This window comes from Cryptomeria japonica, chromosome 8, assembly GCF_030272615.1.
Source record: "Cryptomeria japonica chromosome 8, Sugi_1.0, whole genome shotgun sequence".
In the NCBI taxonomy this organism is placed as follows: Eukaryota; Viridiplantae; Streptophyta; class Pinopsida; order Cupressales; family Cupressaceae; genus Cryptomeria; species Cryptomeria japonica.
In genome coordinates, this window is record NC_081412.1 from 542013190 (window position 1) to 542039126 (window position 25937).

The 25937-nt window shown below is 35.8% G+C and overlaps 1 protein-coding gene across 3 annotated transcripts in view; it reads left to right on the top strand.

The window, feature by feature from the left end:
* Positions 1-15074: 15074 nt before the first annotated feature.
* LOC131078452 (uncharacterized) overlaps positions 15075-25937 on the top strand; it is a 73894-nt gene continuing 63031 nt past the window's right edge. The window contains exon 1 of one of the 3 annotated variants that reach the window (XR_009113787.2): positions 15075-15383. Coding sequence is in view for 2 of the 3 variants with exons in the window: in XM_058016160.2 (XP_057872143.1) it covers positions 15162-15383 (222 nt within the window). In the remaining variant the exon portion in view is untranslated. The remainder of the gene's footprint in view (positions 15384-25937) is intronic. The other 2 variants (XM_058016160.2, XM_058016159.2) reach the window with 2 other exon arrangements.

A 25937-nucleotide genomic window follows, 5' to 3' on the forward strand; every position in this document is an offset into this window, starting at 1 on the left:
CTCATCAATTAGTGTGTGTCGTTGTTCTTTTTATAATTTTTCTTGTGCTCTTGCAAAAGCATTTTAAATGTTAAACTTGGAGTTTGGGAATACCATAAATACATATACATACACGTTGGCAATACACCAATTATCTATGCAACTTGGAATGATTTTTTTTTTAATACAAATAACTCTTTGTAGCATTAGTTAATACCATTTTAGGAATGATATGATATTATCTATAAGTACAAAAAATGAGGTGATATTTGCTATAGTTAGTATAGCTACGTGTTCTTGCATATTGAAGGACATTTCTCTATTTTTCTTGGGTCAATGATACAATGATTTATAATAAACAAATTTTATATAATTTTTCTTATAATTAATCATAATTTTATGTTAGTTTGTTCATTATCGTGTAACATTTTTTAAGTCTGAAGATTTATGTTATAATTAAATTTAGTTATAGCCTTTTTTGTAGAGTATAATGTGCATTTTCTTTAAATTAATATCTTGAAATATTTTATGGCTACAAGGATTCTTCTCAATATAATAAAAAGAAATCAAATGCATTTTTTAATTTTAAATCAGTTGCCTATAACTTTGGTATTATACTATTTTATCTTAAGAATTAAGAGAAACAATATTACTACTTATCAAATAATTCGAATACTAGACTCTATAGATGGAGAAAAAGAACTCAGCATTCTCATTACTGCTTCTGTCAATACCTCCAATTCCAGCCTGACCAGGATTCCCTCTAGAATAACCATCAATATTAATCTTCAGAGTTCCCTCAAGGGGAGGGACCCATTTGCCCTCTCTATTGATTTTTTGTCTAAGTTGCTTTGATCTCTTCTTAGGACCAAAAGAACTACCAACACCCACTAGATTAAGATGTTTAACTGTAGCTAGATCACAATCCTCAACAGGAGAGATCAAATCACACTTAGCAACGATAGTCTCTTGGATTCTGCAAACAATATTTCTCCAAATCAATAGACTCCTACTCTCAGAACCATGGAAAATTTTGTGATTCCTCTCCCACCATAAATTCCATATAACAAAAGTTGGGCCAAGATACCAAATTGTCTGAAGAAAAGTAGTCTTTGTTGGAGGCCTCCCTAAGCTGTCCCAAAATTCTACTAAATAGGTAGCACGAACACAAGCATGGTTCCAAGCCCCCCACCATAGATGCCAAACATCTCTAGCATAAGAACACTAGAAAAAAAGGTGAGAAAAACTTTCTTCATCATTCCTACATAAAACACATATAGACGGGCTGTGAAAGCCCCGCTTCCACAAATTATCCCATGTCGGACACCTATTTTGGGTGACAAGATAGAGAAAAAAGTTACACTTAGGTCAAGAAAAGTTATTCCAAACCTGCTTCCACCAAGGCACCCCTCCATGCCCGTTGAGCATACCATCCAAAGCCAGGTAGCCAGAGGCCACATAAAAAGTGCCCTTTGGATTAGGACCCCAAGCCAGCACATCCTCTCACTTAAGATTAATGCAAAGTCTACCAACAAGAATCTTTCCCAGTTCCTATTGATCCTCCTCAACACCTCCATCCGACCATTCTGGAGGGTCCTTCCAGCACGTGACTTCCACCTGCCCCATGAGCCTTGTAGTTTTGAAATTTGCAACCCTATTCCAACTTTCCTCACTCATAGAGTTACATAAATATTAGAGATGAGGAAACTGAGATAAGATAGGAGGGTGCCCATCCCAAGAGTCATGCCAAAATCGAGCCTCCAACCCCCTATTACAAATCCAGAAAAAGACCTTTTTTAATGAGATTTGCCCCTTTTTTAAGACTGACCCAAATCATAGATCCCTTTCCCTCTAAACTGCACCTAGGGACATCAATGTTGTTAACTACTTTGAGATATTTATGGGTAAGGATTTTAGCCCAATCCTAATCTTGACACGTACACCATCGCCAATATAACTTCACATCCAGGACTTGTCCAATCACATTCATAGACCTAAGACCAAGCCCCCCTTCTTGCTTTGGCTTGCAAACCTTATCCCATCTGACCAGACTCTATTTGGAAGCACGAAGATTTCCAGACCAAAGAAATTGCCGCAAGAGAGCATCAAACTCCTTCACAAAGCTAGAGGGAGCAACCTGCACAAAACATCTGTAAATAGGGAGAGCTTGAACCACCACCTTCACTAAAGTCAACCTGTCAACAGAAGAGAGCCACCTACAAGTCCAATGAGTGACCTTCTTCCAAAATTTATCAAGAATATTCTGCCAAAGCTCTCTCAATCAAGGCCCCACACCAAGGGGAATCCCAAGATAAACCAAAGGGATTGCTCCAATCTGAAATCTGAGAATCCGAGCAATCATGTTCTAAATAGCCAGAGGAGTATTAAAAAAGAAGATTGAAGACTTAGTCTCATTAATGTTCTGCCTCGAGACCGCTAGATAAGAGTCTAACATTTTCCTGAAGTTAATAGCCTCATTGATTCTAGCTTTACCCATGAGAGCAGTATCATCCACAAACTGAAGGTGGTAAGAAGGGGACAAGCAATTTCTCCAGCTCCATCCCTGAATCAGGCCCTACCTAACCCTATCCTTGATTAATCTCCCAAGCCCCTCAACCATGATAATAAATATAAAGGGAGAGAGGGGATCTCCTTGGCGAAGCCCCCTGGATTCCTGGAACAGGTTAGAAAGAATTCCATTAACCAGAACTAAGAATGAAGTAGAAGAGAGACAACTCATGGCCCAATCCACCCATTCTCCACAAAATCCAAAGGCCAAAAGAATCCTTTGTAAGAAAGCCCATTTGACTCTGTCATAAGCTTTCACCATGTCCAATTTAATAAACATTGCTTTTTCCTTCGAAGTCACCATAGAATGAATGGTTTTAGCTGCCACCACAATTCCATCAAGGATTTGTCTACCCATGACAAAACCCCCCTGCTCACTAGAGATCAGATTTTTAAGGCACCTCTTAAGTCTCTCGGCTATCAATTTAGTGACTATCTTATAAACCACATTGCAGAGTGTAATCGGTCTAAACTACTCTAATCTATTTGCATTCTCTTTTTTTGTAATCAAGGTTATAAAAGTATTATTCATACCCCTCAACATCTACTTGTTTCTATGTGACTCCTGAGCAACTGCAAGAAGGTCAAGCTTAATAATATCCCAAAATTCTTGAAAAATTCAATTGGGAATCCATTGGGACCTGGAGCTTTACCTTTTTCATCCCAAACACCACATCTTCCACCTCTTGCAACCTAATGGAACTCATGAGTGCCATATTCATTTCATTGGACACCAAAGCTAGAATGCAACTAAGAACTAGGGCCTCCTCCTCATCAGCAGAGGGGAGTCTTCTGTAAATATAGAAGAGAAATACTAGATAATTTACTAAGAGATATCATTGATTGATGAAAGATGAGATCCTTTTGAAGATACCAAATAAGTAATGAGGTTACCATTCCATCTAGCTCTAATAGAGTTATGGAAAAAGGCAGTATTCTTGTCTCCTTCCTGTAGACAGTCAATCCTGGACTTTTGTTTCTTGAAGATCTACTCTCGTAGCTCCCATTCCTCTAATTCTTTGACTGTCATGGATTCCTCCTAACTAATGTCCAAGGTCATCCCCTGATCCTGGATGTTTTAGATAATAGAATCGATTCGAGTCTGAGCAACTTTTTTGTTGGATTGCAGGTTACCAAAACTTTGACTATTCCATATTTTGAGTTTATACTTCACATACTACAATCTTTTGGAAAAAATATACATAGTTGTACCATGAGAGGGAAAACATTCACCCCACCAGCCATTCTTCAAATCTTGGAGAGAAGAATCACGCAACCACATAATCTGGAATTTGAAGGAGGGAACCCTTGATAATTTAGGAGGCAACATAGAAATTTTAATCGGCCAGTGGTCAAACCCTCTCCAATCCAAAAATTCAAACACAGTATTCCATCGGTTACTCAACCAGAAACAAGAGACCATAAATCTATCCAATCTCTCATAGATTGCATCCTCACCACTTCTCTTATTATTCCAAGTATATATACCATTAGTAGGATTCACATCAATCACATTTAAAAGCTCTATGTTCTCCTGAAGGAGAGTGGTAGTTGGATCCATCCTAGCAGTACCCCCTCTTTTCTCATCCAAACTACAAACTGCATTGAAGTCTCCTACAACAACCCAAGCAAGGAACAAAACCAAAGAGCGGACAAATCTAACATGAGTCCAAAGTTGTGACTTACCCAGAAAATCCGTAGGAGAATACACATTGGTGAAGAGGCAAGTTTCCCCTGACTCTAGACAAGTGACAACCATGGAGAGATAGGACCGACTTGACATCTACCATCGAGGGGAAATCCTTCCAGGATCCCAAAAGAGAGCCAAACCACCTGAATTACCTTGGGCCCCTAAGCCTTGACATACACCTCTATACCAAATACTAGAGGTTTTGTTCTCCAAGGCCTCAACTATGAGCTTTGTCTCCTGAATGAAAACAATGTCAGGAAAATGAGAAGAAATCAAATCCCAAACAACATTTTGTCTAGGGATGCTATTCAAACCCCTCACATTCCATGATAAAACAATCATTTATGGGGTTGGGAGGAGTGGGAATCAATGGGCTTCACAGACCCTGACTCAACCAATGTATCCCCAATAATCTTGACCTTTTCCTGATCACTCTTTGAATATTTATATGAAGATCCATTTTTAAGAGGTCTTTGTTGAAGGCCTAATGTAGGAGGAGCTCTGGAGCTCTTCCAAGTATTAGAGGCCACCTTAGCTGCAAGAGGAGATGAAGCCATACCAACTGCAATCTCTGACAAAACCTGGGCCCCACTAAGATCCTTACTATACAGAACCTGAGAAGGTGCATCAGAAGCTAATTGTTCAACCTGTCGATCCCCTATGGGTAAAACCTGATCCTCCTGCCCCTTGCCCACATCTACAACCATACCCAGAACCATAGTACCTGAAGAAAGTTCCAAGGGAACGCCATCCTGCCAAGTCAGAGAATCCAAAACCTCAAACCTGTTCAAAGTTGCATCATTTTGTCTGTCCATCCAAGTTCTCTTCTGACCCCTACCCTTATTGTGGGGTTTAACAAGTATAATTCCCTCCTTATCTGCAGGTTCATCAATTAAAGGGGCCTTCCCCTTCTCCTCCCTTGGGAGAGGGCGAAGAGGATCATAGGCAGTCTGGGTAGATAGCCTGTTTCTGGGTCACCTTCGCTGTAAGTGGTCATATTCATGATAGAGTCTACATCTAAATGGTAAAGTCTCATAATCTAGTTTTTGGATCCAAGAAGAAGATCCCAAGCAAATTTCCATAGAATTGGGAAGTGTGTTATTTAAATATACTTCAACACAAATGCGAGCATAAGAGATTACCTTTCTGTCTTGAGTTTGTGTAGCTGATCCCACTGGCTTCCCAAGAAGTAACGAGATTGAGTGCAAGATGTCCTCCCTCCAGAATTCCAGTAGAAGCCTCGGTAATCGAACCCAAACAGGAACACTCAAGGGGAGCTCCTCAATAGAGTTGAAACCAACATGCCAAGGTTTGATAAATAACCCCACTTGATTGAAGAAATAGGGGCCTCCTTCAAAGTCCCTATTTTTGTCTATCATGTTAGAGAAAATCACCATGAAATAGTTATTAGCTGCCATTAAAATCTCCATATCACCTTCCGAATTCCAAACCTTGTGAGCCAATTTTTCCAAAACAGGTAGAGAGAGACGAAGAACCATAAACTTGCATATAAGGGCTTGATTGCTCCAGTAAGAGACATCATCTAAAACTTGTTTAGGCTGGATCACCAACACAGGTCGTTCCCGAGACCTCTCCAGGCAACCATTCACCTTTTTGACTCTTAAAGATCCTCTCGAAGAGGACTCCTCTTTCTCAGATTGAGACTTATCCAAATGTGCCATGGAACTCTCATGCATAGAAGAATTAGGATCAACCATCTCCATGTCGCCAGGAGATTGGGTAGCGGCAACCCCTTGATTTCCATGACTAAATACCTCTCTGGAGAGAACAGGAAATCGCTTACAACCCCTAATAAGAACCTTATAAAAAAACCTCCAAAAGGAATACGACTCCCAATCCGAGGATCGCAATTACCAACAAAGAAAGCTCACGCCTGCACACTGCGCCTAACACCTCCAGTCGTAGTCACAAAACCGTGGCCTGCTGAGACCAATCCACGCCCCCTCAGATAATAAAAAACAAAACCCCAAAAATGGGGAGAGACCCCCGTCCCTCTAACCATGACCTCGCCCGCTGCTATCTCCCTCGCTCGCTGTAAACAAACAAAGGAACAAGCTAGGGTACGCGTGCCCTAGCCACAAAGCAAAACACAGTCCTCTGCCATCGTCATGCACTCATCATCCATTGAATAATAATTTATTATTAAACATTTTAAATATTTTTTTTTTTTTTGGAAGGATATCTTTATACATATCATTCTTATGCTTTTTAATATCTATAAAATATTTACAATAAAAAATAATTTAAAATAAATAGATGACTAAAATTATTTATTTATAGATAAAATTAGGCGACACATAGACATCAATTTGAATTGTACGGGTTTTTTATTAACAAAGTTTCTTATTCATTTTGAATGTAATACTCTTGATGCAATGACTTAAATTATAGACATCTTACAACCCATATATACAACACGTACTTGCACCAGGCAAAAGTCACATAATTATACTTCAATATAAAATGCAAGCCCTATATTACTAAGGGCAGTGTTAAATAGGTGTTATCCCATGTCTTTATAACTATCCCTTGGTTGGGATTAATGAAGTGTAATCCTCATCGTTATCCGCCTAATTACACTTTGGCATGTGAGTTGGAGAGATGAAGTGGATCTCCTAATCATCACAAGCACTTTTAAATACCCTTTTGATAATCTAGACATCTGATTTCACAATAGAGAAACGACAATATCAATCTACTGATGACACACTTAATCCTAGTTAAAAAAATTATTCCAGAGAACTTAGTTTGGAGTGCATCACTTCCCTAACATTATGTAATTAAACATTCAAATTGTCAATGACAGTCTTACAATTCATCTACATACAAAAATAATAAATAGTTATCATTTTTTATTAACAAAAAAATATTTTAAATGTTGAACTTGATGCTTAAGAATACCAAAAGTACATGTACATACACATTAATAAATACAACAATTATTCAAGCATATTGGAATATGTGTGTGTGTGTGTGTGTGTATGTATACACATGTGTATATATGTGTGTGTGTGTATATATATATATATATATATATAGTGAGATTTTGCCAAGATCTAGAGGCAATGGAAAGCACGAATAAGACAGAATAAAATAGATGATAGGAATAAACTATATTCTATCAAGATGCAAAATGTGATCAATTGGATCATCAATCATTATTGTTTGATAGTTATTCATACAATGTAGATGAGTATGCTTATATAGGCAAGGCTATATGGATATGTGAGCACACAAACATGACATGTGGGTCAATAAGAAATAAGGGTAGGTAGAAAATAGGTGTGGTAGGTAGGAGAAACAATAAAATATTCCACATGAGGTGGATCACCCACCGAAGGTGGAATTATCACTCCACAATGAGTGGATATGATAAAGTAGTAACAAGATTAACACCATAAAAGGTGGAAATTCTCCTACACACACTATCCCAGTGTGACACAAACACCCAAGTGTCTCATACCCAAACTACCATGAAATGCATTTCCTAAGTAAACTTAAGTATAGTGTAATAATATCCAACATGAATAATTATTTACACCAACACCCCCCCTTAAGTGCAACGTAGGGGAATGCACTTAAGTCTACAATGTAGGATGGGTCCCGACTATGAGGCCATGATAGGTACCCATAAACAAATGCAAATGCAATCTCCCATAAAGCGGGGAAAGAGAGAAAAACCACATGGGAAACCCCCCCCCCCAAAAAAAAAAAGCAAAAAAAAGCAAAAAAAAGCAAAAAAAAAAGAGATGAAGAAAGCACACAATGCTCTCAATGATGAACGAGAAGAACAAAATATGTCCCCCCATAAGAGAGAAGAGGAGATCATGAAGCCCCTCCTTAATGTAAAATCTCCTGCAAAGATGGTCCAATGATGTTGGCCAAAAAATACCTCCCCATAAAGAAGAAATAGAGCTAATGTCGCACTAATAATATCAAAGTGTGACAAAACCAGGTATCAATGTCGATGATGATGAATCACTCGCTACAACATGATAAAGATGAGGCATGGAGACAACTAGCTTTGAGCATCATCTGGATACTTGTAAATAACATAAATACTGGTACAATCTAAGTCTCACGGGAGCCATGCACAAATGTGTACAATCTAAGTCTTAAATGGAGCCATGCATCAAGTCTCACAAGATACTCCTAATCTACGTGTACAAGAGGATTACATCAAATAGTCATCAAAGACAAGATACAAAGAGGTGTGACACTTTATGATAGTGCGAGTACAACATTGCTCATGCAAGTGCATACAACATGATAGTGCAAATCTAGAAACATGAAAATGATGCCACCAAGAAGCCCTGGAGAATACTGCAGAAAAAGATGCCTTCGATTGGGATGTGACCAAAAGATATAAAGGAGCAAATCGACCCCCCCCCTTGACTGCCGGTTGGAAGCACTGCAAGACAGGTATGAAGTGACAAGAAAAAAATGTGTTCCCAATTTGACTTATTCCATGATATTTTTGTTTTTAAAAGATTTTAAAAATCTAAATAAAAACAATTTATTATAAGCCCATAAAAAAATTAAAAAAAGGCAGTCATTTTTTTTTATATTTTGAAATGAAAAAAAAAACTTTAAATTTTTTTTTTTAAAGAGAAAAAAAACTTATTAAAAAAAATAATTATTTTTTTATTAAAAAAAATATATATATAAAAAACAAAAGAAAAAGTTTTTTTTAATTTAAAAACTATGTAATAATAATAAAAAAAAACAAAGGTCCCTGTGGTAACTGTAGACCCTGCGGGCTGCAGTACTATGCAGTACCCGCAGGTACCCTGGGAAGGTGGCCGCAGGGACCACCTACGGTACCTGCAAGTGGCCTGCGGGCCAAAAAGGACCCCCCCCCCCCAAAAAAAAAAAAAAAATTAACAAAAAAAAAACTAACGTGCTCCCCCCCTCCCACACACAAAAAATAATAATAATTTTTTAATTTCTGAAAAAAAAAAAAAAAAAAAACAATATTTTTTTTTAAATTCAAACCTGTACCTGCAAGTCTGTATAGCGGGTCAAGAGGAGAAATTTTTTCAACTCGTGGTAACAGAGGCCAATTTCAATGAATTGACAGTCGATCTAGGGGTTTTTGAACCTTCTGAGAGCAATGGCGATGACAGATTTGACAAATAATGCTCCAAAATTGTAGATCATTGCTGGGACAAGTTACCACCCCCCACCTTCAAACGACTCTAGATTTGGCCTTAGATGTCGGATTTGGACGAAATAAAAGGCTATTCTGACTTTCGCGAATCTCCTCAATCCAATGGTGACTTCAGATTTGACCCAACAAGCTCCACTAATAACATGCAATAGAAAACTCCAAAATGCAACACCCCAAATTTCTCTCAATTGGCAAACAAAAGGCACTCCAATGGCTCTGATACCATGAGAGATTTTGTCAAGATCTAGAGGCAATGGAAAACACAAATAAGAGAAAAAAAAAGATGATAGGAATAAATTGTATTCTATCAAGACGCAAAATGTGATCAACTGGATCATCAATCATTATTGTTTGATGGTTATTCATACAATGTAGATGAGCCTGCTTATATAGGCAAGGCTATATGGATACGTGAGCACACAAACATGACATGTGGTTCAATAAGAAACAAGGGTAGGTAGAAAATATGTGTGGTAGGTAGGAGAAACAATAAACTATTCCACATGAGGTGGATCACCCACCGAAGATGGAATTATCACTCCACAATAAGTGGATATGATAAACTAGTAACAAGATCAACACCATAAAAGGTGAAAATTCTCCTACACACACTATCCCAATGTGACACAAACACCCAAGTGTCTCATATCCAAACTACTATGAAATGCATTTCCTAAGTAAACTTAAATATAGTGTAATAATATCTAACATGAATAATTATTTACACCAACACATATTATTGTATATATATATATGTGTGTGTGTGTGTGTGTGTGTGTGTGTGTGTGTGTGTACACACACATATATACATGTATATACATACATGTATACATGTATATATAGATGTATATACATCTATATATATACATACATGTATATATATCTAGATGTATATACATGTATATATAGATGTATATACATGTATATACATATATAAATGTATATACATCTATATATATATACATGTATGTATATACATACATGTATATACATGTATATAGATGTATATACATATATGTATATATATACATATATGTACATGTATGTATATATATACATGTATGTACATGCATGTATATATACATATATACATACATGTACATACATGTATATATATACATACATGTACATACATGTATATATATACATACATGTACATACATGTACATACATGTATATATATACATACATGTACATATATATATATGTATGTACATGTATACATGTATATATATACATGTATATACATGTATACATGTATATACATACATCTATCTATATATAGATGTATGTATATACATATATGTATATACATCTATCTATATATAGATAGATGTATGTATATACATGTATACATGTATATACATACATCTATCTATATATAGATAGATGTATATACATATATGTATATACATACATCTATATATAGATAGATGTATGTATATACATGTATACATGTATATATACATGTATACATGTATATATATACATATATACATGTATACATGTATATACATACATCTATCTATATATAGATAGATGTATATATGTATATACATCTATCTATATATAGATATGTATATACATACATCTATATATATATATAGATATGTATATACATACATCTATATATAGATAGATGTATGTATATACATGTATACATGTATATATGTATATATATACATGTATACATGTATACATATATACATGTATACATGTATATACATACATCTATCTATATATAGATAGATGTATATATGTATATACATCTATCTATATATAGATAGATGTATGTATATACATATATGTATATACATGTGTACATGTATATACATATATGTATATACATGTGTACATGTATATACATGTGTACATGTATATACATGTGTACATGTATATACATGTATATATATACATATATGTATATACATCTATCTATACATATATGTATATATATACATGTATATACATGTATACATGTATATATATATACATGTATATACATCTATATATATACATATATATGTATATATGTATATGTGTGTGTGTGTGCATGTTGTACATGTACATATATATACACATATATACATGTACGTGTATATATATGTACATGTACATTATATGTACATGTACGTTATATATATGTACATGTATGTAGATATACATATATATACACATATATGCATGTACGTGTATATATATGTATATGTACATTATATGTACATGTACGTTATATATATGTACATGTATGTAGATATATATATATATATATATATATATATATATATATATGTATGTATGTATGTATGTATGTATATATATACATATGTATGCATGTATATATATGTACATACATATGTATATATACATACATATACACATGTATACATGTACACGTATATATATATATATACATACGTGTATACACATATATATACACGTGTGTGTGTGTGTGTGTGTGTGTGAAATGTACATATACACATATATACATGTACATGTATATATATACATGCATGTACATATAATGTACACACACACACACACACACACACACATATGTAAATCTAGTTGACAAGAGTTGAACCTTGGAGCTACATGGGAAGAATCCAAAACCTAAGTAGCACAATCATGTCACTCATTCAAACTAGGGACAAACCCCCCAAAGAGTTACACTATATATATATGGGAAGAATCCAAAACCTAAGTAGCACAACCATGCCACTCATTCAAACTAGGGACAAACCCCCAAAGAGTTACACTGTATATATATATAGTGTATATATATATACACTGTATATATGTATATATACATATATACACTGTATATATGTATATATACATATATACACTGTATATATGTATATATACATATATAGACATACACTGTATATATATATACAGTGTATATGTATATATACACTGTATATATGTGTATATATATATATACATATACACTGTATATATGTATATACATATATATAAATATACACTGTATATATGTATATACATTATATATATGTATATATATAAATATGTACATATATACAATGTATATATATACATATATACAATGTATATACATATATATGTATATGTATATACACTGTATATATATACATATATATACATACATATATATGTATATACATATATATGTGCACATATACATATACACATGTACATGTATATATAAATATATACATATACATATGTACACACACACACACACATATATATACATATTCTCACACACATATATACATATTTATATATATATACACATGTGTACATATATATACGTACATGTATGTACGTATATACGTATATGTATGTACGTATATATGTGTGTGTGTGTGTGTGTGTGTGTGTGTGTGTGTGTGTGTGTGTGCATCTATATGTACTGTGTACATACATATAGATGTACACATGTACATGTATATGTATATGTATATGTATATATATATATATGTATACATGTATACATATATATGTATATATACATATACATATACATGTACATATACATATATGCACATATATGTACATATATGTATATGTATATGCATATCTGTATATGTATATGTATATGTATATGCATATCTGTATATGTATATGTATATGTATATACGTATATATGTACATATATATACATATATAGGGTTTGTCCTTAGTCTAAATGAGTGGCAAGGTTGTGCTAAGGTTTTGGATTCTTCCCATGTAGCTCCAAGGTTCAACTTTTGTTGGCTAGATTTACTTGGTTTAGGTCTGCATCCCAAGAAGGTTGGGGAGGGGGGAAGCTCACCTTGTCTTGAGCAAAGTGCAAGGTGAACTTTGAGTGAAACTCCAAGCTGTTGGGTTGCCCCTACTAATTTCCCTCCTTAAAAAAGGTACAACTCTTTGTATCTGATGCAACCATAACCAGTAAACCCTCAAAAAATAACTGACTAGCTTATGTAGCAAGAGTAACACAACGAAAGCAACAAGAAAACATAGCAAGATTATGAAAACAAATCATATTATTGTCTTAGAACCTCCGACAACCAATCGGTTATCATCATAGAACACCCGGTAGTCAACCAGTTACATGGAGGCTACAAGCTGCCAGATACAATCCATCCGGGACTCTCAAAATCAACCAGATCACTAATCAGGAATCTTAATCCTTATTCTGAGTTCTACTTGCTCTGTCCTACAAATGATTACATAATACCCTATATATACCCTCTGGAACATATCCGAGTCGACCATAAAAGATAACATTTACCAATGCAAGAAAATGAAACGTGTAACTAAGTCAACCTTAAGAATGAAATAAATTCTTCTAGAAAATAACAACCAAGAAGTGCAGATCAACAGGAAGGTCGACCACATGCCAAAGAACATCAAACAAGACCCCAAATAGATCCACACGCTAAGAAATCACTCCGGAAATGAAGGAAGACCAACCGGTAAGCACAAGAACTGTCCCAGAACCCATAAACAATCAACTGGGAGTGGTAACTAGCCGAAAAAGAATCCAAATGGACTGAAAATATGAAATTAAGCACATGAACTAGCCTAAAAACCGAAAATAGGATCTGCAATGAAAAACAAGCAACTACCGATAGGAACACAAAAAACTGCACACTGAACTGAACAAAAACTAAACTGAAAGGAAATATTTTTTGGTTGAAGCAAGATTGCTCATAGACCAGGGATGCTCCTGCATCAAGTATCATTTTAAAAATAGGATGATATTTTCTATAATTATAAAAATGAGGTGATATTTGCTTAGTTAAATATATATACAATAAACAATGCTATATAATTATTCTTATAATTATTTATAATTTTGTGTTAGGTTGGTTCAATATCATATAAATTTTTTAAGTGTTTACAATTAAATTTATTTATGACTTCTTTCATAGAGTACAATTTTCACATTTTCTTTAAATTATTTTCTTCAAATATTTAATGAGTAGACTGAATCTTCTCAATATAATAACAATTAATTAAATGTATTTTTAATTATAAATCATTGTCTATAGATGTAAAGATATAAAATTTTCATAAGATCTACATGAGATCATTTTACTACTTAACAAAGAAAAAGAAAGAAAATGTTCTTCTATAATCTATGAAATTGGTTGATTTATAAATAACTTTTATTATATATAATCCATGCTTCTACCATGTAAACAACACTTATCTACACTTCAGTGACGTATATCTAACCATACTTAAATATAAAATATACATACCCTACCTATAACATACATCTAACCATACTTAATTATAAAATATACATACCTACACACAAAATTCAAACTTACAATTTTTTTTAAAATTTCTTTAATGAAGTTAAGGTCATATACTTTCAGGTTTAAATATAAGCCCTTTGTTACCTATAAGAGTAGTGGTAGGTTCTTTTTGAAGTAAGTGTATTCATCATTCTTCATGGTCACAATAGGTGTGAACCCCATGTCTTCATAACTAAACCTTGGTTGGGATTAATGAAATGTAATCCTCAAAACTGTCCACCTAATTACTCTTAGGCATGTGAGTTGCAGAGATGAAGTGGGTCCCCTGGTCATCACTAGCACTTTTCCATCAAGTATGGAAAATGAGGGTTTAACTTGATTTTCCCATGCTTAACTTGGACTATAAATATTCTAATGGGCCAAACATTTGGCTTTGCATTAAGCCCAGGGTGGGACTAAACAATTTGTTGAGGAAGGTAAAAAGAAAAGAGAAATGGAGGAAGCTAATCCAAATCCGCTCAATAATTTGACACCCAAGCCGACGAAGGCGGTGACGCCACCAGCGGGGGGAGGTGCAAGCGCAAGCCCAATTGCAGCATCAGCAACAGCGCGTAAGAGGCGGAAAACTGGCACTCCAGAGAGTGTTTACTTCTACGACTCCAAATATGCTAAAATCCGTACCACGCTTAGAGAATTACGTCCTGTCTTTATTGAGGTATGTTTTTTGGATTTCAACCCTCTTATACAACCCTTTTTCAGCTGATCAGGGTTTGAAGTTTTATTTCCAGTGTCAATTTTAGCGACGGTAGGTTTTCTTCGAATATTATCAGGGAATCTTTGAGTTTTTCGCGGTAGAAATTGAATTTGTCTTTTCAAATAGTTTTGTTTGATCACGCCGCTAGTCTTTTGAAAAGGCTTCAAGTTTTGGCAGTCCTAATGGATACGCTTAATAAATATTTTTCTGAATGGATAAAATTTACTTTGTTTTCCTGAACTGGCGAATTTTCTTGTGTGGCGAGTTTAACATAGATGTCGCTATCGGCGTATCATTTTCGTCAAATTCATCCTGAGCTTGCACCTGGCCTTCTCAGGTAAGTATGCCGGCAGGCACACCCAGTTAGTACTTGCAAGTTTAACCAATTTCAAAACTTTATCAATGATTTTTTCATTGATAAAATTTCCTTTGTTTTTCTAATTGGTGAATTTTTCTCGTGACTTAAATGTCACACAATCGTACGTTTCTTTTCAATCAATTTTACCTGGGACTTGCACCTGTCTTTTTCCCTCGGGTACACCATTCCCGGCAAGTTGTTCTTGGAATTTTATCCAATTTCATAGCTTTATCATGTCTCCCAATGATTTAAAAACCTGGTCTCCGCCTTGGAAAACCCAATATTTTTCCGCCTTTGTTAGTCCGATTCAAGAAGTTTTGAAACAGTGCTGAATGAAAGTTTAAACCTGGTATCCTGAATGGCTACGATGCCGTACTAAATCACCTTGATTGCTTGATTAGAAAGGAGGTATACTTGTAAATACAGATATAATATTGCCTCATCTCCTCTGCTTTCCAAATAGTGTTGGTGTTGTTTAAAGAATGGTAGTAATCGGCAATATATATGTAGCCATTTGCTTGCATTTTATCAATTTGGATCATGTAGGTCAGTATGGAGAGCATTTGCATTCCATATCAGCTGTTCTCTCAGGCTGAGTTTTTTCTGTCCCTTTCTTATCTGCTTGTTGGGGGTTGGCTGAGGAGCGCCATGCCTTTATTGATATGTTTAGTTGTCCTTGGTATATAATGTTCTAAGAAGCAGCTATTATCTCTTTTTAATGGGTGATTATAAATTTACCTCTATTTATAATTTTATAGTACTCCATGATGTTGCAGGGGCTTTGTCTTAACCTCAAAGTAGCCTTCATGGCAAGTGGCTTATTAAATAGTATGATATTCATCGACTCAATTGGATCTACTAAGTGTTTTCTATTCTTCATATTTAGGTGATCTGAGAAATTATTGGGATTAGATTTTTTATAAGCTTTGATTAGCTATTTTGCTCTTAGTTCTTACCTTGTGACGTGAATATGGAACTATCAGCTATGGAGGTGAATTGAATTGGTTCCTTAGCGCTTTTCTTTTGTTGGCCTTATGTTGTGTCCTGTGTAGGAGGCTGATTGTATTTCAGCTGATTTTCCAAATCAGGGGAGATGCAGTTCTGAATTTCCTGGATCCCTTCCATCTGTTCAATTTCTGTTTCAGCCAAGGACTCTAAAAAGGGTTTGTGAAATGAGTGTACTTGGCTGGCTATGGTGCTTCCTTTGCTTTCCTTTTATATGCCATTTATAATTTGTCTTTTTTCTTGTTTTCTTCAGCTCTATGCTGTATTGATGCAGCATTATAAGGCATCTTGTACCTCGTTTCAGCTAAGGCGATGATTTGTATCCTTCTGTGGCTTTTCCTGAAATTATTTACTTTGGTTTGTTGTAGATAACTTCTGTTTGAAGGATGAATGGGTTAGATTCTGGTCAAGTGGCCATGTTAATGACAAAGTCAACATCAGTAGGCGATTACTCATAGATGACTGGCTGCTCCTACTCTATTTCTTCCATATCGAATCTAATTCAATCCAGCAGTGGTTTTCCCAAATCAATGTTGACTCAAATCCTTGCCTAGTTCTAACTTTAGGGCACTTTATTGATTAAGAGGCAGTAATGCCCTCACCCATTGTTGCTTCCTTTAAGATTCTTAGTATTATTTTCTTGGAAGAAGTGGGAGCCTGCTCTACTTGAAAGTGCTAGATGAATCTTCTGTGGGATTGAAGGCTTGGAACCGATGGTTCATGGACAAACACAATTTTTTCATGAACCATGGTTTTCCATGAAAGGCTTGATCTTTTTCTTTCTGGGAAAGAAAATGACAATGAAATAACCCTTTGGCAGCATTAGTATTCACAGATGTTGCTGGTTTCCAATTCCCTTGACCCCAGAGTCCAAATTTTGGAACTAGGAAAGGCCCTCATGAATTTGTAGATCATGGTTTTCTCCTTGAGAAGCTGAAGTTGGTTCTCTCTTTTATCCATGGCAAATTTTATCTTAAGTGTCATTTCCATCCTAAGGTAGCGTACATTATTTTTTCTTCACAAGGAAGGAGAGAGTGATAGCAATCATTTGGACATTGTGCTGAATGAACTACATTAGGTCTTTTTGGCAAATCTCATTTGTTTCATTCGAAATAACAAATCTGAAATATAGATTTGATTCAAGAAGATGAGTATCTTTGAGAGGACATTGGCCTTATATGGGGGAGCTATTCTTTGGATCCTGTTAGGTGGGTCTGTTTTGGGAACAAACATGTTGCTTTTCAAGGGAGGGTGCTAAGGCCTAGCATGATGGTAGTGAAGGTACGAAGTGTGGGGTAGATGGGGGCATAAAATATAACTCCATAAGATTGTTCCAACATGTTTAACTTGTAATAAGGTAATCTTCAGCATTGTTTTGATAAACACAATTTAACTTGTATGATTAGTAGCATCATATGTGCTTGGTATTGACTTGAAAACAGCTCAAGTTACAGGGTTTGTCTGTTTAGGTCCACATATGGAAAAATATGGGATGGGTTCATGTTTGGGTTTAGGACTACCCTAGGTTTGCTCAGGGTCCATCTCTGACTTCTTGTCTCTAAAATCTTGTCTCCTACACGTCCCAAAGCTTTGCATTTTCTAGCAGTTCCAATGATGTTGACATCACAATATGGACCGACTTGTGCCCCTCTATTTGACTGGTCGTCAATAGTGGGTCATCGCGGGTATTCCTCACATTGTCTAGTTAATATAATAATATAATATACTATATATTATATCTTCTATTTATAATATTCTGAATTAACTATTAAATGTATATATACTATAGAATATGTATTCTATTTATAAATATTAATATAATGTACTATAATATATATTATTTAAATATTGGTAACTATGAGTATCATTATTCTAGAATTTATAATTTTGATTATATATATATTCCTGTTCCTGTACCCAAGAGAAAAAAATTGCCGTACCGTTTATTGGGTTTTGGTACCTGTTGTGTAATTGGTAACTTAGGAAAAAACCAAAAGTAAAAATGAGATTTGATTACTTGGATTAAACTAGGAAAAACTTAGGATACAATTAACAAACTAAATAATGATGAAATATTCATAAAAACAAGGGAAAATGTTAAGATACTGATTTTTCTATTTCATGGCAAATAAAGCATGCAGAAATAGAAAGTAAAACAAATGTAAGAATCTAAGACATGAATGATCAAATTTGTTCATTAATTCTGTCAATTTCGATGTGAAATTTGTGTGTTTTCAAATGCATTCTGAGAATTATCACAAGTGGAAGAACTACAAAGATGACTGAAAATGTGTATCACCATCTATTGTAGTGATTTGGCTTTTTTGCCAAGAAAATTCTGCTGTTGTTTTGACAAAAATCAAAATTTAATAATATTCCATTCATTATGTATTTCAAACTGTCAAATAATAAAGACGAGATGATTTCAAATAATTAATTTAGAATTTAATGCTTGTTTGTTAAGGTTTTTCTTGAGTCTACTCTGTAGAACACAGAAGTACTACAGAGAGAGGGGGGTGAATCAGTAGTACGTAAATTTTAATCTTTCTTAACAACTTTAAACTTTTGCCAAGCTTTAATTTGAAAACTGAAAGACATAAAAGATGCAACAACTGAAACTGAGAAAGGTGCATCAACACTAACACAAGATTTTACATGGAAACCCAATGTGGAAAAACCACGGTGAGAAATGCCGCTAGGATCTACTGTCCTAATTCGGCCTCACAATTGAAATGATTACAATTCTTTGGGCACCAACCCAATCAAAAATCCTATAAGAGCACCAACGCTTGAGCATCAACTCAAATATCAATTCCAAATAAGAACCTGACCAACACTCCAACTTTACAAAAAGATTTGTGTATTTATCAGAAATTGCAGAGCAATCGGATGCTTTACTTTGTATCATGGGGTATATTTATACAATGAAGAAGAGTATATTCGTGTAACAAACACAACTAACAGGAAACAAATACAAAAACTACTCAGTAACAAATATGCTAAAAACAATACTAAATACTAACAAACAATAACAAGCACAAACTAACTAGCTATGCTGAGGTGATGATTTAATATGCCAACATTCCCTCCATATTACATCATTGCTTTAAAGTACTAATAAGAGAATCCTGAAAACTTTCAAACTTCACACATGCAAGAGGCTTGGTGAAGATATCAGCACCAGCACGTTGTTCTTGTGTAGAATAGAATTGGAGTTGAATGTTGTTTTGTTGAACATGTTCTCGTATGAAGTGACAATCAACTTCAATATGCTTGGTCTGTTCATGAAATATTGGATTACGAACAAGCTTGAGAACACCCTGATTGTCACAGTAGAGGATAGTAGGCTGATGTACCCCCGATCCTTCTAATATGCGATGTAACCAAACTGCTTCACAAACTGCTGCACTTGCTGCACGATATTTTGCCTCTGTTGAAGAACGAGCAATTGCGGTGCTTCTTACTTCCCCAAGAAATAGGTCTTGAATCCAAGAAGAAAACAAATCTAGATGTGGATTTCCTATCATCAATTGAACCTGCATAGTCTACATTTGTGTACCCTATCAAGAAGAATCGATCATTCTTTTTATATTCCAAACCATGATCCATTGTACCATGTATATACCTTAAGACCCTTTTTGTTGCATTCCAATGAGATGTTTTTGGTTCTTGCATGAATTTGGATAGATAATTAACAAAAAAACTAATGTCTGGTCTAGTATAAGTCAGGTAAATCAAACCTCCAATCATCTGACGATAGAGAGTTGCATTCACCTGAGAAGATGTATCAGATGTGGATAGTTGCAAACCTGATTCCATAGGTGTAGAAATGGGTTTGGAATCCATCATTCTGAATTTCTCAAGTAGGGTCTTGGCATATTTTCTTTGTGACACAAAGATATGGTGATGTGTTTGCCATACTTCTAGGCCAAGATAGTAGTGCAGAAACCCAAGATCCGTCATATCAAAAGCCTTCTTGAGATCGTTCTTGGTTGTTTCAACCATTTCTTCTGAGCTGCCTGTGATAACCAAGTCATCAACATATACATTAATGATCACAATATCCCCCCCCTTGATCCTTGAGGTAGAGGTTTGGATCATATGGATGCCTAGTGAAACCATGTTTTAGCAAATGCTCATCAATTTTGATATACCAGGCTCTAGGAGCTTGTTTGAGACCATATGGGGATTTTACAAGTTTGCACACCTTTTCTTTTTTACCAGGTTCAACATATCCCTCAGGTTGGGTCATATAGACCTCTTCCTTAAGGTCTCCATTAAGAAAGGCACTTTTTACATCCATTTGGTACAATTTCCATCCAAATTGGGCAGCTAAAGCAAAAATCATTCTAATGGTTTTTATCTTTGCAGTGGGAGCGAATGTTTTCTCATAGTCTATACCTTCTTTTTGGGCATAGCCCTTGGCTACAAGTCTAGCCTTATGTTTATCTATACTACCATCTGCTTTGTACTTAGTTTTAAAAATCCATTTACAGCCAATTGCTTTCTTACCAAGTGGTAGATCAACAAGCTCCCAAGTGTTGTTTTTCATCAGAGATTGATACTCCACATCCATTGCCTCTTTCCAAGGCTTTGACTCTAGTGCTTCGTGAACAGTAGATGGCTCAAAATTTTCAACAACTAAAGTCATTAGTGCAAAGTTTACCTCATTGTGAGTCATGTTGCGAGTCCTCGGACTTGAAGTAGAAGTGTCTGGAACTCCATCTAGCTTTGCATCTCGAATGGTACTAGTATACCATTTTGGCAATGGTTTTGCAACATTGATGGGTGGTGATTGACTATTAACATTCCATCATTTTTACCGTCCATATTGAATATAGGAGCTCTATCTTCAGTAGGTGAAGATGTAGGAGCAGAACTTACATCATTCTTCTCATCAAAGATTACATCCCTACTAATATATATCTTCTTTGTATTAGGATCCATAAGGCTATATGCCTTAGACTCACTACTATAGCCAAGAAGTATACATTTCATGGATTTTTTATCAAGCTTCTTTCTTTTTTGTTTAGGAATGTGCATATAGGCAGTGCATCCAAAAACACGAAGATGTGAGATAGAAGGCTTCACCCTTGTCCATGCTTCTTCTGGAGTGATGCCATCAAGGGCTTTGGTTGGAGCACGACTCAGAAGATAAACTGCAGTGTGTACAGCTTCAGCCCAATATGCACACTCTAGTTGTGAATCTTTTAACATACTGCGGACCATCTCCATGATGATGCGATTTCTCTATTTTGCAACACCATTTTGCTGGGGTGTGTATGCTGCAGTTAGTTGACGTTGAATGCCATTTTCCTTCAGATACGTGGAGAATTTTGTGCTGGTGTACTCCCCCCCTCGATCTGAGCGGAGGACACGAATATGATGATTGGTATCTTTCTCCACAATAGTACGAAACTCTTTGAAGTAGGAAAATGCCTCATCTTTATGCTGCAAACAATAAACCGACATTTTCCTTGTGTGATCATCAACAAAAAGCTGAAAGTACTTGTAGCCATTATGACTAGGTGGCATGGGACGACACAGATCGGTATGCACCAGCTGCAAAGGTTGGCTTGCACGATGCTCACTAGGATAGAATGGTGCTCTATGTTGTTTTCTAGCAAGACAACTAGAACAAACTGTATCAGACTTTTCAAGTGATGGAAGCCCTTTGACCATGTTGTTTTTACAAAGTTTGAGCAAGTAACTAGTGCTCAAATGACCGAATCTACAAAGCCAAAGTATGGAAAGATCATTATCCTTAGTCGCTAAGGCTTGATCATGAACAATTGTATCAAGCCTAAACATTCTACCAACCTCAGTAGCACTAGCAACAACCTTATCATTTTTAGACTTATCCATGATAAGACAAACCTTTTTATCCTTAGTTGAATCAAATTCAATCCTAAGGTTATGATCAAGAAACTGAGTAACAGAAAGAAGATTTTTGGTAAGTCCTGGCACATACAAGACATTAGTAACCCTGCACTTATGTATTCCAAACTTCAAAGAGATGTCACCAATACCTTTGATGGCATGAGTGGCATCATCTCCAAGAGTTACCGTACCGTGATGGGGTTTCAATTTGTGAAACCGCTCCTTTTGTCCAGTCATGTGCTTTGTAGCACCTGGATCCACATACCATATAGAGGTGGATTGTGAACCATCTTCTGAAGTGTGAGCTGATAGCACGTATTCCTCGTCTAGAGAATCATTTGCTTCAGCAGCATTGCTTTGTTGCTTCTGTTTGTTCTTCTGCTCCCATTGTTGTTTGCCACCTTGAAATAGCTTCTTTGGATGTGGTTTATTGGAAGATCCTTTGTTGAAGGAGTTGTACCAACAATTTTTCACATCGTGCCCAACTCTATCACAGATTGGACACTTCTTTTGAGGTTTGGAGGAATTTCCAGATTTGGGAGGTTTACTGAATTGCTGCATAGGCTTCTTTCCTTTATGACGAGTGGGTGTTGTCTCAATGACATTCAAAGTTGTCACAAAGACTTTATATCTGGGAGGCAAAGCCCGCAGAACAATAGGCACCAAAAATGCATCTTCAGTCTTTTCTCCCAACGCTTGTAAGGAAGCTCTCAATTCTGCAATCCTTTTGAGAAAGGATTCTAATTGTTCTGCATGCTTCATCTTCAGGCTATGTAGCTGACTCTATAAATTCAGGATCTGATTCTGATTCTTTGCCTCATACACCGTGTTGAGCTTATCCTATGCATCTTTGGCTGTGGATGAATCATGGATGAAGGGCTGGACATCATCAGACACACTGAATAGGATGATCAATTTGGCCATTCTGTCGGCTTGATCAAATTTTTTCTGCTCATCAGCATTTGTTTTGTGGCGTGATGTGGCACTGCTCACCACATCCCAAACTTCCTCAAACTCAAGCTGAGGTTTTAGTTTGGTCTTCGAAGTGGAATAATTATTCCCACGGAGCAATTGAGAATCTGGAAGAAGAAATTGCGGAGAACTTCCTGCCATTTTTTCTAGAAGGAAGAAAAATAACAGCCCCTTTGAAGAATTCAAAATCACACAACTTTGTTTAAACCATAGACATACAAATTTTATTTATTTACTTTTTTTTGGTTTCTTTTGGTTCTTGTGTTCTTTTATTAAAAACATCTAAGGTTGTTTTTCCCATAAAGATTCAAGCTCCATTTGTTTACAAGTTACTATTACAACCTTGAGATAAGAAACGAACACCATATAAACATAAGAATTTAACACCAAAGAGCACACCTCTGCTAACTCTCAATTCAAAGAAGAAACCCAAAAACGGTGAAATGCCAACCAATGGTGCGCTGAAAGAGTCCTTGAGCCACTACAACACCAATCACAAAAGACAATCCAATTCTGCATTGGCCGATAGAATGCAGACTGCTGAGACATGAATTGGCAAGCACGGGCATCATCGGTATCCTCATAAACGCTTAGATGACAGAGACTACTATCACAGTGGGGACTTGACAGGTTATTGAAAACATCACGAAGCAAATATCAACGATGGGTTTTTGACTGTTAAATGCAGCTATCACTTTCTATTCTCACAGAACTTCAATGAGACTGCATCGTGCAAGGAAAACTCTGGCCTCTTTCATTCTTCCAGTATGATGATGCTGCTGCTGCTTGAAGCTTCTCCAAAAGTCAAATTCTGCGGGAGCAATGAATAGAATCGGTATTACCACGAATCAATATTAAACTGCATATGATTGCTCTCAAACAGTGCTGTTAATGTAGTGCATTTGACCTTCAGAAACCTTGTAGAAATACCGCCAATAGATACACAGCAACAGCAGAAGCTTCTTTGGCTCTAAAATAATTAAAACAAAATAATATAGACTAATTAAGCTTCTATTGGGATATCGTGATCAAGGGACTGCCTCGGATGTGCAAAGAGCAGTGATCAGAAAAGCCGAGACTGAGCTTCAAAGACTAAAGCCACTCAAATGAGTGTCATAGCGGCTGCATAACGACGTACTCCAGACAAGCTCTCGTGAATATACCTGTCTCAGAACGACAAAATCATTGACAGAAGAGGCTCAGTATCTCCATCTCAGAGTCTTCAACGCACAGGCACAAGACTTTTTTCATCGCTCTGATACCATATCAGAAATTGCGGAGCAATCGGATGCTTTACTTTGCATTATGAGGTATATTTATACAATGAAGAAGAGTATACCCGTGTAACAAACACAACTCACGTGAAACAAATATAAAAACTACTCAGTAACAAATATGCTAAAAACAATACTAAATAGTAGTAAATACTAACAACAATAACTGTTATTTTTTAATTAGGGTGAAGAGCGGATTCCAATTGCCTAAGGCAACATTGGAATCCGCCCTTAAGGGCTGGGCCCTTTCTCACGCCACCCTCCAATAGGGCTGGGCCCTTTCTCTCACGCCACCCTCCAAATAGAGCCGGGCCCTTTCCCACACGCCATCCCCCAATAGGGCCGACCCTATAAGTCACGCCTCATGAAAAGTGTTAAAGGAAAAAGCAATTAATAAATTAAATGTTAATGCTAGCCGACCTAGAGGTCTACCGCCAAGAAGAAGATATATATATGATGCAAGTCATTCATTCAAAGGCATACAATCAGAAAAATATAATCTGCTCTGCTCCTAAATGCAATCTGCTCTCCTACACTTGGTGAATCTGCTCCTTGGTGAACTGCAACAAACATTTGGTTATATGCTGCTTCAGCCTGTTGAAGTTATCTTCTGCTGATTGGTGTCTTGGTCATCTACAGCTAGGGCATCATTCTACATCACCTTGGCAACTTGCTGTTTGGACAGCAATCAGAGATAAGTGTTGTAATCAGAACATTGTGTTTAAATCATAATCAGATCTGAGGATCTTTCTTGCTGGGTTTTTCCTCCTAGGAGGTTTTCCCAGGGTACTTGTGTGTTGTGTGTTCATTCTGTTCATTTCTCTACTTTTGCTTAATTCTGGAAATTCCTAACACTAACAGCAATTAATATTAATCTGGAAATTAAGATAAATTTCTATTTTCTGAGTATTGTATTAATCTAAAAGACTAAAGTTAACAATAACAAGCACAAACTAACTAGCTATACAGAGGTGATGATGGAATATGCCAACCCAAATTTAAGTATCAATCCTCAGAAATTTTCCA